Genomic DNA, 19,996 nt, shown 5'->3' with positions numbered 1-19,996 from the left:
CATTATGTTGTACACTTTAAAAGTATACACTGATGTATATTAAATATATCTGAATTAAACTGGGGAAGAGAGTCAGTTTTAAAAAGGCAAATAATTGGAACACCTTAGCAAAAAGAAAGAAAGAACAGTGCAATTTATAACTTTTTTTTTAATTCCTAGGTTTAAAGTTATGGTTAGTGACCTAAATTACCGTAACTGTTTAATCCTCCAGTCTGAGACCTCAGGTCTTGTCCCCGAGTCTCTGGAACTGAGCACACTGTTAAGCTGGCCTCCTGTAGTGAATGGGGAATGGAGATGTTTTGTGGCGTCTCAGTATGAAACTGCCCATTTTCCGCAGGGAGAGTTTTTTATTTCACATTCTAGTTTGCATCGCTACAAAGACAACTCCAGTTCTTGTTTACTAAAACTGCTTAAATTAAGTCTAACTGCAGGAAATGTGCCTGGATCCAACCACATCGTTCATATAAAAGAGAATATACTTTTAAATATATTTATATTTTATAACGGAGATCCCAGTTCGTAGACCTCTGAATCGCTTCAGCCTCACTAGCAACCCACTGGCACAAACAGCTTTTGACTAAACTGTTTTCAACTTAAGAGAAAAACATGTAGTTTCATTATAAGTGTTCCACACAACTGCAAGCTTTAGAGTTACAGTTAAAGACAGTAACTTAATCTAAGGAGGTAGCAACCGCTGCATCACAAGGCGTGAAAGACACGCTAGCATTTCTAAATCCGAAGCTACGCCCTCGCAGCAGGGCGGAGGGACGCGCAGGTCCCGCCCCATGCCCCGACCATCGGTGCTCCTCGCGCTCCCTGCGCTCCCTCCTCGCCCCCGCCCCACTCCCTGCGTTCCCTTCGGCCCCGCCCCCGGAAGTCCCGCCTCTAACACTGCGCGTGCGCAGTTTCCAAAGGACCCGGAAACGGAGAGCGCAGAGAGAAGGTCACACAGCAGAGCGCAAGTTCCTCCTTTCTGATGTAAATCTGTGCTGCGCGGTCCCCCTTCCTCCGTCCTCAGGGTGTGGGAATCACTGCGGACCTAAAATCCCAGCACCCGGCCCTCTGGCAACGTAAGTCCGGACGGCGCCGCTCCAGGTCGGGGATCTTTTCCTTTGGGGTTGAAACCGCTCTGAGGCTGGTTCCTGCCCTTGGTTTTTCTGCCTTTTGACACTGCCTTTCCTGATATTTTCCTGCTCAGAACCCTGTACTTCCTCCGCCCCCTTCCGTGTAACGTCCTCTTCCGCGAGGTGGACTCACGCCCCCAGCCTCGCCCTCTCGGCCCCTGGAGGGCAGCGCCGGCCGCCCCTCTCCCGTGAGGCCGCGTCTTCTCCCGGGTCCCGGGATTCTGGGGAGCCCCTCCCTCTCTTGGGTTCCCCTCCCTCCCAGCCCCTCTGTCCCCGCGTCCTCCTCAGGCCGGTCCTTCTGCTCCGTGCGCCTCCCCCTTTGTAGTCAGCCCTTCCCCACCCCGCGTGGGGGGAGGTGCCATGGGCCAGCCGTGTGACCCCCCCCCCCCGGTATTGTTACGTCCCACATTCCAAACGTCTGGAAAATGTGTTCTTCCGGGAGAGAGAACAACTTACTTAGTCGCCATCCCTGTAAATATGTGGGCGAGGGGGATCAGGAAAAGCAGAGACAGAGAGCGGCTGACAGAGAAATGGAAAAACTGAGGAGGAAAAAAAGAATAAGAACAAATGACAACGTAGAAGATGGGTGAGGGCCTATTCGGTACTTGGTAAGGATGTCAGTGATCTAACAGTTGAAAACTAGTTTAGTCAGTCAGTCTAATAATCTGTTTTCTTCCCTTTTAGGTGACCTATTAAAATGGTGAGCTGTGAGCTACTAAGTAGATTTTCCCCTCAAGTCCCTCTTGACTGTTCTCTGCAAATGATGAAGGATGGGCAGGATTAACCTGAAACCTTTCAACAGAGTCCACCTGTTCATGAAGAAGTTTACTTAGAGCTTATTTCTAAGCTGACCTCTTTCAGTGTTTTCCCAGGAGGGCCAGCTTCTTGATCTGCCTACTGAATGCCCCAGTATCCTTCCATTTGAAGCTTGCGTGCATTCCTTTTGCAGTGCCTGTGCCCAGAGATCCCTGTGCCTTTCAGCCCTGTTTGCTCCTTCATGTGTGGAAGAGAGGAGGAAAAATAGAGGAAGTGGAGGGGAGCCTGTAGGAGTCTGCAGGAGGGATTTGGAAGTAAGTGTGGACCTCCACATGAGCCCAGTGGGTGGTGTGTGCACCTGTCCAAAGTGTGGTTGTGGGCTGCATGGAATGGTGTGGGGTACCATAGTGTCTTAGCTTAGGTTCCCTGGAACACAGATGCTTAGACTGAGGTTTGCACGCATGGGTTTAATTGAGTGAGTCATGACCACACCGCAGGGGAATGAAGACAGTGGATTTGGCCAAGGGAAATGTGTCCTGCGATGCTGTTAGAACCAAGGAGCCCACAGGGAGCTCTCTGCGCAGGAGAGTGGGTTTCTGGGTCCTAAAGGGCGCCCAGATGTTGTCCAACAGAATCCATTCCATTCAGTGACTTCTGTGGGATCTTTTGGGATGACAAGGATCATCACACATCCCACAGAGTAACTGTAGGGAAAATACCAGAGATCATTTTGTGGGTATCCTTTGGTGTCTGAGATATTTTGAATTCCAAGTGAAGGAAGTTACAGTAGCATTTTGGAAGGTACAAAAGAGAATTTGGAGTGTTTTCTTTGAAGATATGGGGGTCTCACTGGGGCTCTTTGGAGACATCTGTCTTATTAGTAGTTTTTGGAGATGTTTGGGCTGAGGTCCCTGAGTGACAATATGGTGTCTTGGATCTAGTGAGTCCTGCATGTCTTTGTGTGCGCTAGTCCATCTAAATGCATGAGTTATTAAGGCTGGGAATGTTTTGTGGGGCTTCATAGCAGGATGAGGGATCATTATGGGGTGTTTGGGGAGTGTGTTGGGCCCCATGAGACTTTGTTTGAATCCAGAAGGGAAACATTGAGTCTTAAGCTGCAGATGGCAGACAGGTTTAACAGGAAGGACCTGCTAGGGATGAGTCTCCGGGCGCAACATGAGAGGAGCCGTAAGGCCCCACAACTTGGGGAAAAATTGTCCCAGAAATCAGGGGGCCATCAACACCCTAGTGAATTGAAGCACAAAAATGCAGCTGCTGCTTTCTTCCTGCCGGGCCAGCACTGGTTTCTCTACCGTTCCCTCCACATCTGTCCCAAAACAGCACATGCACACTCACATGCACACACACGCGTGCGCGTGCACACACACTCTCTTCAGTCACAAGGCAGCTGGGGAGCAGATGAGCAAGATGTTTTAAACTAGATGTGGAAGTAATGAGGAGAGACACTATCCTGGGAAGGGAATTTGGAGACAGGGTTGGGAGCATTGTTTAGGGAGTTAGAGTCCTAGTAATTGCAGGGAAATTCAGCAAATAGAGGAAAAGCCCTGTTCACACTCACCAGGTGGCCCATGCCCAGCAGTTAATGAATAGAAAGCAGTAAGCTAAGGGGGTCACGTTATAGAAAGGAGCTTGCGTTTCTACCCAACACACTCACCCTCCACACACACATCTCTGTTGTCTTCTGTGGTATAGCGGTGATGGAACTTTCCCAATTAGGTAACTCGAGGAAGAAAAGTGTTCTCTCTCTGTGCCTCGCTTGTGTTTCCTCCCTCAAGTCTTCTAGCTTCCACTTACTGTTCTAGGGCCTCAATGTGGAGGTTTCTTCAAAAATTAACAATAAGGCAGGGAGACAGTCTAGCCATCCCATTCTTCCTGTTTGCCCAAAGGAAACAGAATCATTACTTGGAAGGAGATACTCGTACTCCCATGTGCGACACTGCATTATTCATAGCAGCTGAAAAACAGGACAGTTTGGTGACAGATAAATGTGGTATATACACTACGAACTATTATTCAGCCTTAGAAATGAAGGGTCCTGCCGTTTACGACACCGTGGGTGAACGTGGAGAGCATTATGCTAAGTAGACTAAGCCAGGCAGAGAAAGACATGCAGTATAATCTCACTTACATGTGGAAACTAAGAAAGTTAAACTCATAGAACCAGAGGGTAGAATGGTGGGTACCGAGGTCTGGGAGTTGATGAGAATGGGGACATGTTGGCCGAAGGGCTTAACCTTTCAGTTGTAAAATTAGAAAGTCTGGGCGTCTAATGTACAGCTTGCCGACTGCTTATTCACACTGTGTTTCTGCATCCTTGTAATTTGCAGAGAGAGTAACACCACCCAGACACAAAATGGTAACTGTGAGTCAGTGGAAGTGGAAATTGCTTGATTGTGACCATTGTTTCACAGCTGATAAGTCTGTCAGATAGTCACATTGTACATGTTATATGTACACCATTTTTATTCGTTTATACCTATATTCAGTTATACCTCAGTAAAGCTGGGAAAGAAGAACGTGCCAGGTGTGCTGGGCTCACCTCCTCTTGAGTTTCACATTAGATCGATGAGGCATTTTTCATATGGATGTTTTGTACCCTCAGACCAGAAATTCCCATTCAGTCTGTGTGGGGTCCAAACGCAATAATATTTAAGGGGCCCCAGTGATTCCAGTCTGGGTCCCTCACTGAGCATCCTGACTCTGAGTCCTCCCATCCTGAGGGCTGGGATCTGGGCTGAGGGGGAGGGGGGCTCCGCTCTGCGTGGGGATGGATCAGGGCCTGGTCTGTGACCTGAAGGGGGCTGTCGGCTCCAGCTGAGGCGCCCACTGCTGCATTGTGGGTGAGGGGCTCACCAGGAGGGGAGGGTGATGTGAGGACAGTGTGGGGAAACTCCCTTGTTGTTCTGTGTGTGGAGCTTCCTGTCGCGAGTCCCTCCTGTGACAGTGGGCAGCAGAGTCCCTCCTGTTCCACGTGCTGAGGTCTCCCCTGTGTGTGTGGTTGTGGCACAGGGAGGGCTGTGTTGGTTCTCAGCATTAAGCAGCATCTTCCACCTTTCAGGATTGACTTCTGAAGACTCATGTTCCCCGAGGAGGAAGCCCAGGAGAGGAGGAAGAGGACAGGAGAGAAGTCAGGAATGGCTCTTTCTCAGGTAACTCGTATTTTTAGTTGCTTGTTCCATCAGTCCTTCCTGAAATGCCCTTCTTTGAATTTGCCAGTCTTCTATGAAGTATGTTTTTGCTCAGTAAGTTTTTTCTTTCAATATTCTTTTTGTCAGAATTTTTAATTATCCAAGAATTTTTCACCTCTATTTTCATGATTTTTTTCTTAATCTGTTATATTAATATATACCACTAATAACCTTTGTTATTTTTTACTTTTACTTTGTTTTTTTTACTTTTTTTAACTTTTTTTATTGTTACAGTCATTTTACAATGTTGTGTCAAATTCCAGTGTAGAGCACAATTTTTCAGTTATACATGAACATACATATATTCATTGTTACATTTTTTTTTTGCTGTGTCTATCACAAGATCTTGTATATATTGAATCAATATTTTGCTAGTGAAATAAACAAATTCTCTTTAGCTTTTGTTATTAACTACATATCTAAATTTAAGTGGATAAAATTGTATTTATATTTTTAAATATATGTATCTTATAGAGGTTGAAGTATTATACATTTGTTCGTGTTTGTACCAGGTTTTTGCTAGCCTATGATAGAATAATGTTGACAAACTAAATTAAGTACACTTAGTACATTTTCATTGTCCCACAGATGCTGAAATGCATCTGAATAAAAATGATAATTTTAAAAATCACTGAAAACATGTTGAGAGACAGCTACTCTAGTGAATTGTGTGTTTACACGTGTGTGTCTAAAAATAAAAAATGCATGTATGTGCCTGAGTGCATGGATGTGCAAGTCCATGTTTTTTATAAAAGACATCATTTTATAAATAAGTTTTCTATTTTTTAGCAATTGAAATTATATCCATCACACGAATAATTTAAGTAGTAGTATGAGTGGTAACATGTGTAGATGTGTACGTAGGCATAGATAATCATTTTTCATGCATTTGCATGTTGTTAACCTAGGACTTGTTTCAGCTTTTCTCGGGGAACCCTCTGTCAGTGTACTTTTAATGCTCTACTTAACTTTTTGATTCTTTAGTTTCGATTCTGAAGGCTGACCACCTGCATTCAGGTGCTTACTATGTCATTTCTTAGCTATCTGATCTGAGGCGAGTTTCTTACGAGTGTCTGTGACCCAGTTTTCTCCTTAGTAAGGTGGGAACAGATCTTTCTCTGATGAGCTGTTATGTTTGGGGCCCAACCTCAATAATAATTAAGTTAATTACGTACAATGTTGAGTTAATATATGTAACATAGTAAGAGTGATGCTTAGCGCACAGGAAGTGTTCAGACGCGCTTCGTCATTGCTCTTGTTATCCTCATTACAATTTTAGGATCCTGATCTTTCTTTAAAGCCACTGTGGACTTAGTCATCTCTGAAGACACCACTCATGCGCTAGCTCATCTGCATTCTGAGTATCACTCAATGTGTGGAACAGAACATCTGACACTCCTGTGTACAGTCTGTGTTGCGTTCTTACTTGTATATTTCATGTATTGTCCACAAAAATCAGCGATCCACACTTACTTGGAGGATGTCGTAATCTCTTACAGAAGCAAAGAAATTAACATTTCAGGCACGTAACTTGCTCAGAATACCTTTACTTGGATCTGTCAGAACACACTCTTCAACCCAACGAGCCTCTCCTCATTTTGTGTGACGATAAGAGCTCTCCTCATGGTCCCTTGGTGAGATGTATTTTTCATTTCAGGAAGGGTTGACCTTCAAGGATGTGGCCATCAAGTTCTCCCAGGAGGAGTGGGAGTGCCTGGACCCTGCTCAGAGGGCCTTGTACAGGGACGTGATGTTGGAGACCTGCAGGAACCTGCTGTCCCTGGGTGAGAGAACTCCCCTTTAGAAGTTGGAATCTGCCCTTGGGTGTCTTTGCATTTTCCCTGCGTGCCTCTTGGGAGCCCCCGTTTTGCTTGACTGTGCTCAAAGCTCCGTTGACTCAGACATGAAAAGCTTCTTGATTCAACATCAGGAGTTTAAACTTGCTTTTCTTCAGGGCGTCTGCCCATTTCATGATATACTAAGAGTTGTTCCAGAGCTAAAGTATTACAAATGGCAAACTTTAAAAATATTGAATTCCCTGTTTTCTACCCCTGTGCTTTTGTTCACTTGTTTTTAGAAGAAAGCTAGATATCTGTATATTATACTGTCCCCTATGCATTCAGAAGGAATGAGGCAGTAGGTGAATTTGTGAAATGTTTTTCAGACCCATCTGTGATGTCCTCGCTTCTCAGCTGAACAAGGAGCTGGGATTCTGGAAATGCCACAGTACACCATGTTCTTTTTTATTTTCTTTTTTATAAGTACTAATTTCTGTTTCTGTTGTGACTATTAACTCTGTTTTGGAGCCAGGGAAAGAGCTCTGGACTCTGGAGAATGCAATGAAAATACCAAAAAAAACCCAGCCAAATGGGTGAGAATGTATCAAAGGTGCCAACACAGGTCAGACTCAGAAAGAGAGGAAACTGCATCATGAATAGTGTTTGGGAACTTTCCTCAAGTGGGAGACTTCTATGGGAAAACAGTTTATTTCTTGTGAACTCCTAGAGAAAATTTTTCTTCTCCCGTTTATCACTCTGTCCTCAACGTGTAGAATTTATTTTTTCACCCTCCAGTGGTGCTGCAGCTCCAACACAGACAAAGGCAAAGTATTTACCATGATCGTCATAACATCATCCGGCCCCTGGGAACTCTTTGGTTCCTTGACTTTGAGGAGCATGGGATGGACTATTTCAAAGGGTCTCTTTTCCCTTTGGTCTCTCTCTCTGTTCTTGATTCTTCATTAGATGCTCAGTTCTTAGTCCATATTGATCAGAGTTGGCACCTCCACAGTCTTAACCCCTGGACTGATCCCGGTTCCATCCCCATTTGCTGAACTTGGAAGACTTAATCAGGAGATGGAAAAACACATTCCTCGGGTCTGAATGTTATCCTTTTTTTTTTTTTTTTGCTGTGATAATCCACCTTTAGGTAATGAATGATTTCTGGTGGACTCCTATGGAGCGGGTTTACTTGGTAACAAAATTCTTGATGGAGAATACTTTTACTCATGTGTTGCAGTGTTATCCCGCTATATTCGGAAGCACCACTTGAAGCCACGTAGAGTGGTCAGCGTGTCCCAGGATACTGGGATAGAAGGCGTCAGGAGAGCCTGACTGATAGGTGTTTTCAGTAATCTTCATAGTTTGGAGGAATGTCACAAAAGCATCTCTCAAGGGCACCATGGCAGTGCTGTCCACATATGTTAATGATCATCCCCTTTGCGCCATGATAAATAATACACGAATTTCTGGTAAGGACAGCATTTTTCAAGTTCACATCCTCCTATCTCTGAGGCTATTGAGTAGTTAAACTGTTGTCTGTACCACATTTGTTATCCCCTGTGTGTGCCATTGTTCACTCTACCTCAACAAATATTATCTTGAAGCCTCTTAGTGAGGGAATTCAGGAAGTTGCTTGATGTCGTCCACGAAGTACCGTAATTTGTTGTGTGTAAGCCCTCGCCGCTTTCATCCTGTACACTTCTGTGCGTTATGAATGAACTTGACTTTTATTTATTTCATCATCAGGTCCGTATATTTGATGATACTCTCAGTCTTTGTTTCACATTTGCAGTGTGTGGGAGGGGGAATGGGGGAGTCGGTGTTTTCTTTATTTTACGGTATTGCCTTTTGAGTTGAGGGTGTGGCTTAACCGTAGTTTCCCTAAATCCTACACTTTGTCCAGAAAATTTTGAAAGCGTATTAATTCCTTCTACTTCTTTTTCCCTAGCTTAGTATCAAATATTAAATTACACTTAACAAATTAAATTTATTACCGTTTTTATATTGGGAATTTTTACTATCTTGAGAATATGTGTATTTTTATTGTCACTCTTAACCCCAGAAATACCATTAAGTTGACTTGCCATAATCTGTTATATAAAATTCATTGCTTTTTCTTTTGTATGTTTTCAGTTTTCCATATACAACTTGTTGAGTTTTGTGTAAATTTCACTGAGTATTTTGAGGCATGACTACTATATTCTAATAATTATGCTCCCTGTCTAGATCTGTCCTGTCCATGTCGATATGCTGAATTGATACTTGTATATATCATTGTATTTTACAGGAAGCTTAACTCATTTCTGGCACTTTATGAACTTCTCCACTGTTGTTTCTAACACCTCTTATTTCCTGCAGAATCTAAAGTTCTGGAAATTGCACCCTTGAGTGAACACAGGAGGGCTGTCTTGTCCCCCATCTTTGTTTCTGTGAACTGCATGTACAGTGCACCTGGTCCCTGCTGTCCCACCTGCTGGGGCTGACTATTGTGCTCGGGCTTGTCTGTCGTAGACGTTGTTCTCTGTGTCTCTGCACGTGGATCCCCTCCATTGGTCTCACGCCACGGCCAGAAAATGTGTCTGCCCGAAACTGCTGCTGCTTACACGCCCGTTAATACAGGTCCTTCCCCGCTTATTTTCTCCATAAGGTTACTTTCGATCTCACGATATTTATGAAGTCTAATTTATTCATTTTGGATGAAAGTTTGCATTATCATTGATTCATAACTGTGTATCTGCTAATACATAGCGTTAACAGTAGGAGCACCCCTGACCTCTTGACTCTTTTTTTATTGTGTCAAATAACTTTCATAACATTTTACTTCATTTGAGCTTAGAAGAGTTAAGATATACCACCTTTTACTGGTTGTTTGAGTATAGATTCAGTTGATGACAGTATTTAAACTCACTTGATTTCTCCCTCCTCTCAGCAGCCCCTAGCAAACACTTTCTATTTCCATGAAATGGACTATTTTTGATACCTCACATAAATTGATTCATACAGTATTTTTTTGACTGGCTTATTTAATTTAACGTAACATCCTCAAGGTTCATCCATGTTGTAGCAAATTATAGGATGTGAGTCTTTTTTTTTTTTTTTTGGCTGAATATCCAACCTGCTTTTTTGTGCATTCATCCATCAGTGGACTTTTGAGTTGCTTCCACCTCTTAGCTACTGGAAATAATGTTTCTGTGAATATGGGTATGCAGATCTCTTCCAGATCCTGCTTTCAGTTTCTTTGTTACGAATACCAGGAAATGAAATTGCTAGATCATAGTTCTCTTAGTCAGTTTCTGCCATATTCCTGTAACAAAGTTCCATAGACTGGGTGGCTTGGTAACAACAGAAGTTTATTTCTCAGAGTTCTGGAGCCTGGAAGTCAGATCTGGGTGCCAGCATGGTTTGGTTCTGAGGAGCACCCTCTTCCCCATTTCTGCACAGAGCTCCCAAAACCCTTGGAATTTCCTGAGTGATAAGAGCAGTGGGAGCATCTTCTGTTAGAATATTTGGTGTCTTGTCCTCAGTCTCTGAAATTACTTCAGAGCCATGAAGCTAAAATGGGTGTCTTGTTCTTCCTAACAAAACCCTTTCAGTCACAACTGAGTTTATGATAATAAGGTGACTTTTGGAAATTCCCTAAAGATAGGGGGCTGGTTGCCAGTAGGAGCCAGCCGTGTGATTAGAAGGTTGGAGCTTTCAGTCTAACCCCTGATTTCCTGGAGAGAAGAGGGGTTGGAGGTCGAGTTTACTCACCAGTGGCCACTGATTTAATCACTCGCACCTGTGTGATAAAGCCTCCATAAAAATCCAAAAGGAGAGGATTCTGAGAGCTTTCAGGTGGGAGAACACAGATTTCAGGAGATTGGTGAACTGGGGGAAGGCATGGAAACTCCAAACCCTTTCCCCATACCTTGCCGCATGCGTCTCTTCCATCTGGCTGTTCTTGAGTTATATCCTTTATGATAAACTGGCAATCTAGTAAATAAAATGTTTCTCTGAGTTCTATGAGACATTCTTAACAAATAGCTGGAACCGCTGGTCGGTAGACTATTGGTCAGAAGCCCAGGTGACCTCCTGGACTTGGGATTGAGATTTTGTATGAACCTTAGGATGATTTATCTATTTCTGTAAGAAACACTTGGGATATTGCTAGGTATTCAGTTGAGTATGTTAATCGCTTTGGGTAGTATTGACATCCTGACAATATTGTCTTCCAGTCCATGAACTTGGGATATCTTTGCATTTATTTGTGTCTTTTCTAATATTTTTCATAAATGTTTTTTGTTTACAGTATACAGATCTTCTTTGCTAAGGTTATACCTAAGTGTTTATTCTTTGGTGCTATTGCAAGTAGAATTGTTTTCTCAATTTTCTTTCAGATTGTTCATCATTAATGTATAAAAACACAATTGATTTTTACATGTTGATATTATATCTTGCAACTTTTCTGAATTCATTCATTAGTTCTAGCAGGTTTTTTTTGTTTGGAATCTTCAAGATTTTCTCCTTTTCAGATCATGTCAGCTGAAAACATAATTTTCTTTCCTTTTTCCATCTGGATACCTTTCATTTCTTTTTCTGCCTATTCTAGCTAGGACTTCTAATAATTTCTTTCTCAGTAGTATGTTTTATACAGATAGTGAGAACATGTATCATTGTCTCATTCCTGATCTTGGAGGAAAAGCTTTCAATCTTTCAACATTGAACATGTTAGCTGTGAGCATTTAATATATGCCCTTTCTTGTGCCAAGGTAGTTGTTTTGTATTCCACTTTATTGAGTGTTTTTAACTTTTGTCAAATGGTTTTCCTGTGTCAATTGAGATGATCATGTAGCTTTTTTCTCTTTCATTCTATTAATACGCTGAATTGATTTGAAGTCTTTATATGTTGAACTGTCTGCATTCCAAATAAATCCCCCTTGGTCGTGGTTGAGTTTGGTTTTCTGTCACTTTATTTGTGATTTTTTAATCAGTATTCATCAGAAGTACTGGTCTGGTTTTCTTGTAGTGTCTTTTTCTGCTTTAGTATGTACAGTAATTCTAGCCTCATAGAATGAGTTTGGAGTTTCAGGGTTTTTTGGAAGTGTTTGAGGAAGATTGGTGTTAATTGTTTTTAAATGTTGGGTAGAAATCAGCAGTGAAGCTATCTGGCTTTCCTCCATTGAATGGTTTTTGATTAGTCATTCAGTCTCCTTACTAGGTATAAGTCTCAGTTTTTGTATTCCTTCATTGTTCAGTCTTTGGAGGTTGTGTTACCAAAAATTTATCCATTTCTCCTTGGTTATCCAGTATTTATTTACACATGGAATTTTCATAGTATGCTCTTATAGTCCTTTTGATTTCTGTACAATCAGCTGTAATCATTTGTAGTGTTCCCCCTTTTATTTCTGATTTTAGCTGTTTAAGTCTTCCAATTTTTTCTTAATCTCACTCTATAAATTTTGTGTGTTTTCAAAGAACAAAACTTTTAGTTTTGTGATTGTCTGTAGTTTTTTAATTCTCAAGTTCCTTTACCTTTAATCTTATTCTTATTCCTTTCCTTCTGTAGCTTTGGCTGTATTTTGTTCTTCTGAGATCTTTTTTTCCCCAGTTTTTCTTTTTCCTCCTTTCTCTTCTCTGCTTTTTTTTTTTTTTTTAATTCTTCTTATTTACATGACAAACTGGGATCTCTTTTGTGCACTCCTTTATATTTTCTCTTTTTCCACCTTTATTGACATAGAATTAACATGGTGTGAATTTAGTGTACAGAGTGATGATTTGATATCCATATATATTGCTAAATAATTACCACAGCTTGGTTAACACATCCATTAGTTCACATAATTACATTTGTGTGTGTGTGTGGTAAGAACATTTAATGTCTACTGTCCTATTAACAAATTCAAGTATATAATATAATATAATACAATGTTAACTATAGTCACCATGCTGTATGTTAGATTCCTTGAACTTACCTTATAACTAAAACTGCCAATCCTCAGCCCTTGCAACCACTATTCTACTCTCTTTTTCTAATTGTTTTGCCTTTGTTTATGTTTTAAGATTCCACATATACGTGATATAAGTGAGGTCATGCTGTATTTGTATTTCTCTGCTGACTTATTCCACTTAGCATAATACCCTGAAGGTCTGTCCATGTTGGTAGAGATAGCAGGATTTACTTATTTTTTATCACTAAATAATATTCCATTGTGTGGGTAACATTTTAAAATTTATTTATATACTCTTGGGCACTTAGGTATTTCTGTGTCTTGGCTGTTGTAAATAATGCTGCAACAACATGGGCCTTCAGGTATCTCTTTGAGATAGTGATTTCATTTCCTTTTATTACATACCCAGAAATGGGACTGCCATATATACTGTATGGTAGTTTTGGGTTTGTTTGTTTGTTTTGTAGTATTTTGGGGAACATTCATACTCTTTTCTGTAGTGGCCTCACCAGTTTACACTCCCACCAGCACTGCACTGGGTTCCCTTTTCTCCACACCCTCCCCAGTGCTTGTTGCCTCTTGTCTTTTTGATGATCATCATTCTGACAGGTGTGAGGTGATACCCTCATAGTGATTGTGATTTGCATGTCCTCCTAAGGAAGGAGTGGGAATTCGGAAGCTTTCTCCTTTTCAGTCTCTCAGCAGTGTGCTGGGGAGCAAGTGAGTCAAAGGCAAACAAATTAGGAACTTTCTGACACTTCGGTTGAGTATTTTGGGGTTGGGCATTTGTTGGAGTGCTGCAGCTTCATTACTGGTTTATAGAGTTTCCCCAAAGGATTTGTGTGTGTGTGTGTGTGTGTGTGTGTGGTCTTCTATTCTTGTTAATTTGGTGTCGCCATGTGGGACTCATTGCCTGGAGTTCACTGGTCTACCCTCTTGCTGACATCACTCCTCATGTCTTTTATATGGCAAAAATTGGGTTGAGAGATACATTATATGAGTTCAAGTAATTAGAGACCCCAGGAAAAGGGGCACTGTTATATTTAATACCAAACAAAGAGTTTCTTATCCTGAAAAGTTTACTTAACAAAATTGTTAAATTTCTTTTTAAAAATATTTAAGTAGTGTTTTATTTAGTAAAATTACTGTATTTTTTAACTAACATGTTCACATCTTTAAATTCTCAGACCTTAGTAAATGCCTTCTGCTGTCTTGGTTTCTCCAAACAAATTCTCTGGCCACTTAACCAGGAAATCATCATTTTGAAATCATGGTCACCTTATTTTGCTATACTATTGATAAGGTTACATGTATCTGCATGTGTGTGTATAGAAGAAACTCATCCATGTCCTCTTGATGGCCTTTTCCTGGTCTTTCTTCCATGTCCTGCTAGGAACATTCTTGCAGGTATCCTGGAGTATCTCTGTATGTTGAATATATGCCTGGAAGTGGAACTCATGAGATGCTCAGTTTAGTAAATTTCTCAGCATGTGCTCTAATAGATGTAAACCTGCTTTCTCCCTGCAACATTGCACTGTCTCCATTTTTAAGGCTCTTCTGTTTTTGCCCCATAGTCAGTATAATTGCAGTGGTTTAAAATGGTACAGTATTGTGCTACTTGCCGGTTCTTCCTTTCTTCTGAGGACAGTATTTTGGTCACCCATAGAGTGGAATATCGGTGTTAATTGACTGTGGCGTAGCTGCCGTCATGAAATCATACTTGTGCCTTCTGACTTCTTTCTCCAATTCTTCTTTATAATGTTATGTATTTTCTTGACATGATATTGCAGAAGTCAGTGATTTCAACATATTTCCAGGCTCTCACTTTGTGTGCTCCTTCTAGAATATAAATCCTTCCTTTATTCTTGAGGGGGAATATTTAGAGTTCCACAGAGTATATTTTCTATAATATGGTTACTTATTTATGCTGGTTTTATCGTGATTTACTAGAATATTTTATTTGTCAGTTTGTATTGTGATTTACAGATGACCTTTCAGCGTGTATTTTGCGATGTATCAGACACACACCACTTACTGATGTTGTAAAATGCCTAGTCTCAAAGGGTACAGGTGGATTTGTAACATGTAACAAGATAAATTTTTTTATAAATTTATTTTCTCAGTGCTATAATGGTTTTGCAATTCTAACCTGCCAGTTATTTGGATTACTCATGAGATAGCTTTATTTTGGATTATTTGCCATGACAATACATTGTCTGTTCTTTAGTATTTATGTACAATAATTATGCAGAAAATAGGTAGAATCGCTTTTTTCTCTTCAGTTATGAGATAGCAGTGTGTTTACTGCCGAACGGTATGTGCTTTGAGGTCATAGTGGAAAATACCCTTTCTTTGAGAGCTAACATACATTTTTACATGAGTGTTTTTGTCATAGGGTGTTTGACTAGGCTACCCTAAGATTAGAATTACATGTGATTATTCTTTCTTTAATAAAGAATCCTATTTCTTGAGTGTGTCTAAAAATTTGAAGATCACAGTTGGGAAGTTTTATGACTGCCCAGGATTAAGTGTTACCTTTGGTGTAATAGCACATTTTCAACATGAAATATTTATTTATGATCTGTAATTAATAGGATACCTATGGTTCTTTATATTTTGCAGCTATCTCTCATATACATGTGATCAAGAAATTAAAACCAAAGGCAAACAGTGATACAGGAGAAGAATTCCAAACAGTGATGTTGGGAAGACATAAAAGCCATGAAATCAGAGATTTTTACTTCAGGGAAATCCAGGAAAACATGCATGTCTTTGAGTGTCAGTGGAGAGATGATGAAAGAAACGACAAAGGAATGCCAATAACCCATAACAAAAATCTCACTGACAGAAGAGAGCAACATGGTAGAAGGGATACAGGAAACAAACCTATTGAAAGTAAGCTTGCATTAAGCTTTCGCGATGAACTACAGATATTTCAAAGTGAAGAGAAAATTTTTGAATGTGATCAAGCTATGAAATCAATCAACAGTAGTGCCTCAGCTTCACCACTTCAAAGAACTTCTCCTATTGTGCACACCAGCATTTCTAATATATATGGGGATAACTTTATGCCCCCTTCAGTACTGACACGAGACCAGAAAGCATACAAGGAAAAACCTTACAAATGTAATGAATGTGGCAAAACCTTTCCTTATGGCTCAAACCTCAGTAGACATCAGTTAATCCATACAGGAGAGAAACCATATAATTGTGATGTATGTGGCAAGGTGTTTAGTCGAAATTCACACCTTGCCTGTCATCAGAGAATTCATACCGGAGAGAAACCTTACAACTGTAAAGAGTGTGGCAAAACCTTTAATCAGCGCTCAAACCTCTCTCGACATCAGATAATCCATACAAGAGAGAAAGCATATACATGTGATGTCTGTGGCAAGGTCTTTAGTCGAAAATCAATCCTGGGAAGTCATCAGACAATGCATTTTGGAGAGAAATCTTACAGATGTAATGAATGTGGCAAAGCCTTTAGGAAGCGCTCAAGCCTTACTCAACATAAGAGAATCCACAGTGGAGAGAAACCTTACCTATGTATCGAGTGTGGAAAGGCCTTTAGGAAGCGTTCAAACCTTACTCAGCATAAGATAACCCATACTGGAGAGAAACCTTACAAATGTCATGAGTGCGGCAAAGCATTTAGTGTGCATTCAGCCCTAAGGAACCATCAGATAATCCATACAGGAGAGAAACCATATAAATGTGATGTCTGTGGCAAGGTCTTTAGTCGAAATTCAATCCTTGCAAGTCATCAGAGGCTGCATACTGGGGAGAAACCTTACAAATGTAGTGAATGTGGTAGGTCATTTATTCAGCGTTCACTCCTTTGGATTCATGAGAAAATTCACACTGGTGAGAAACCTTACAAGTGTAATGAATGCGGCAAAGCCTTTCCCGTGCGGTCAATCCTTACTCAACATATGAGAATCCATACTGGAGAGAAACCTTACCTATGTATTGAGTGTGGCAAAGCCTTCACAAAACATTCAAATCTTAATCAACATAAGACAATCCATACTGGAGAGAAACCTTACAAATGTGATGAGTGTGGCAAAGCTTTCACCCAAGTTTCAAGTCTTAGTAGGCATCAGAGAAGGCATACTGGAAAGAACCCAAATAAATGTAATGTGTGTGTCAAGGCTTTTATCCACCATTCACAGCTTTGTGATCATGAGAGAACCCATACTGGAGAGAAACCTTACAAATGTGACGTGTGCTGCAAGGCCCTTCTCCAGCATTCACAACCTTGGGGTCATGAGAGGACTCATACTGGAGAGAAACTTTTCAAATGTAATGTGTGTGGCAAGGCTTTTATCCAACATTCAAGCCTTATGGCACATCAGAGAATTCATACAGGAGAAAGACCTTACAAATGTAATAAATGTGATAAAGCTTTTATCCAGAATTCACAGCTTTGGCATCATGAGAGAACACACACGGGAGAGAAGTCTCATGAATGTAATGAGTGTGGCAAAGCCTTTACAGATCGTTCACATCTTAATCGACATAGGATAATTCACACAGGTGAGAAACCTTACAAATGTCGTGAGTGTGGCAGAGCTTTTACCCAATTTGCAAACCTTGCTAGACATCAGAAAATACATACTGAAAAGAAGCATTATAAACCTAACATATGTGGCAATGCTTTTATTAAAAGCTGAAGCTTTGGGGATCGTCAGAGAATTCATAGTAGGAAGAAGCCTTACAAATACAGTGACTGAGATAAAACTTAGGTAAGTGTTGAAGCCTTAGAGACCCTATCAAGGAGAGAAATCACATAAAACTTACAGATGTGGCAGTCTTTAACCAGGCCTCATGCTCATTTGATATCAGAATATACATCTTTTGAGAGGAACCACACAACTGTAATGTATGGCAAAGGTTCTGCAAAGTTTAAGCCTTGTGGAACATAACAGAATTCTTACTAGAGAGAAACCGTACAAATGTCATGACTGATCAGCTTTATCAAAGGTGTATACCTCTGTGGTCATGAAAGAATTCATATAGGTAGAAACTTACATAAAGGTGTCAAGACCTTTAAGCAGTGACCTCGGGATATACCACACAGAATTCATACTGGACAGAAACATGACAAATGTAATGAAGGTGGTTAACTGTCCAACCACTGGTCTCAATGGACTACACATAAGAAAATTTATACTGGGGAGCCTACATCTGTTGATGTAGCAAGGACTTCGATGGGAAGGTTTAATTACCTTCAGGTTGTAAATTTTTTTATTCCACTATTTGAGGTTTCTTGAAAAGGCTACATTACTGTTGATGACATGCAGCCTGAAGTTTGAAACCGGTTGATGTAATAGTTTCATTACATGCTTTTCATTCATCACCATGACGGTCTCAGGGAAGGGGTTGGTAAGGTGAAAGGACCTACCTCATTAGGTGGGGCTTATCCATATCCAGGTGACCTAGAAAAACTAGGACACAATTTTAAGATACAGCATGGCATACACTGGAGAGCATGGGGAGTGGCAGAGAAGAGATGAACCCTAATAATACGTTATTTGGCTCTTTAGATTGAAGGGCGTCTGTAACAATCTGTTTTCACGTTAGATTCAGACAACTTACAATTTTGAAAATGTATATTCGTAACTTGCATTTCAGTTACACGCTCCATGATGTATCCTAGATTATTTCTGTGGCTCTAATAAAAATACCATACTAATGGAAATTCAGATTCTTTCCCTGCCCTAGTACCTGCCTCTCCACTCATGGGCACACACAATATGATTATATTTCTACATGCCTTTTGTGGGGGGAAGCAAAGTTAGACTCATGGACTGTACCTTTCCGTGAAATGAAAATAGAAATATAGTAAGCATATGAAAAATAGAAGAAAATCTGAACAGCATTTCAGAAGTAAAGGTAAAGATGACAGCCTACTTTTGTGCTTGGAGCACTCAGGGAGGTAATTTGAAAGGATCGGTGTTCATGAGTGTCCTCTTTAGAATGAACAGATGATGAGAACTTTTTTGGTAGCTCATATATTCACCCTCTAACAGTTGTTTTTGGTCAGTTTGAACACGTGCTTACTCCACTGGAACAGGGCAGAGCCCCACTCAGACTCTGGATGTCAGGACTAATGCTGGCATATACTAAAGTGTTAGGAGAATGTCTGTCACGTAAGAAGGCTTCCTGGGGAGAGCAGGGCAGCCTTCCCCAGTTGTTCCAAAGAGAGCAGAGAATGGTGCTGGGCTCGCCGCATGGTGGGTGCCAGACGGGGCTGAGTGATGGTACGTGCTTGTGGTGCGAACCCACGACTACAGCCAAGGGGAGGCGCGCTCAGGCTTTCTTACCAGCTTGCCCTGCGCACGCGGGCAGAGGAGCGAGAGTCTATAGTGTATTAAAGGTGTCTGTGATCGGACCTCACGCATGCAGTCAGACTCTTCCTTATAAAACTGAATGTTTACACTTGAAACTCCTAAGTTCTTGGTTTTGGGAAAAGACCCCGATTTTCATCATATGATACCAAACTTACTCCATTCCTTTTCCAGATGCACACACAGATCCCACTGTGAATATGATTGTTGAAGATGGTTGTGAAATTCCATTTAGGTAAATTGTGCAAGATACTTTTATACTTGTTTTTTGAAAATTAATGAATGTAAGTGTTTATGAGACAGTAAATATGATTCAATAATTTTTAAAAGCCATTTTTGAAAGGGTGTAAAGATCTCTATTTGAAGTTTTAATAAGCACTAGGTATTTCATGATTTCTGAACTGTAGAAGCATTCTATTTTGTTCAGCATATTTATCATCTTTTTAAAAATCTTGTTTAGCCCAATCTGTATATTTAATTTGCATTTCCTTTTTTATTGCTTCAGTGCAAAACCCAGAGGATGGGTTTGTTTTCAGACTTGTGTGGCATGAAAGTGTACATAGAGGAATGAGGTGCAAAACATGTGTTCTATAAGCATGAATAAAGAGACTCCTTGCATCTTAAGTTCAGTGTGAGAGCTGGAACGATACGAGATAATGAACTAAAGTCCCATAGTGTGGAAGCAAGAGGCGTGTTGCTAATGTGCAGGTGCATCACGGGGATTCTGGAAACTCAGCATGTTAATTTTACCTTAAGATGTAACTCTCCAGTTCCTCCCTTTCTTGCCTTTATTCCTTTCATATTGTCTTCCTTCCATTCATACCATGGAAACTGGTACTCAGATCT

General features: G+C 40.8%; 1 protein-coding gene across 3 annotated transcripts; it reads left to right on the top strand.

Moving 5' to 3' along the window:
- The first annotated feature begins 915 nt into the window (after positions 1-915).
- On the top strand, positions 916-19,774 carry LOC105091264 (zinc finger protein 665). Of its 3 annotated transcripts, none has more exons than XR_010382433.1 (6): positions 916-1,070; positions 2,074-2,194; positions 4,960-5,050; positions 6,747-6,873; positions 15,423-17,545; positions 19,325-19,399. XR_010382433.1 is itself a non-coding variant. In XM_031457065.2 (6 exons), exons 3-6 carry the CDS (start codon positions 4,979-4,981, stop codon positions 19,387-19,389), a joined length of 2,178 nt encoding a protein of 725 aa, XP_031312925.2. In that variant the 5' UTR covers positions 916-1,070; positions 2,074-2,194; positions 4,960-4,978; the 3' UTR covers positions 19,390-19,774. The 3 variants fall into 3 exon arrangements, 2 of the variants coding, with proteins under 2 accessions (XP_031312925.2, XP_010981022.3); XM_031457065.2 differs by having other exon boundaries at positions 15,423-17,336; positions 19,325-19,774; XM_010982720.3 differs by lacking the exon at positions 19,325-19,399 and having other exon boundaries at positions 15,423-18,501.
- The last annotated feature ends 222 nt before the right edge of the window (positions 19,775-19,996 follow it).

Source organism: Camelus dromedarius, chromosome 9, assembly GCF_036321535.1.
Source record: "Camelus dromedarius isolate mCamDro1 chromosome 9, mCamDro1.pat, whole genome shotgun sequence".
NCBI classification, from domain to species: domain Eukaryota; kingdom Metazoa; phylum Chordata; class Mammalia; order Artiodactyla; family Camelidae; genus Camelus; species Camelus dromedarius.
The sequence above is the reverse complement of the archived record's forward strand: the minus strand, read 5'-3'. Positions and strand labels throughout refer to the sequence as shown.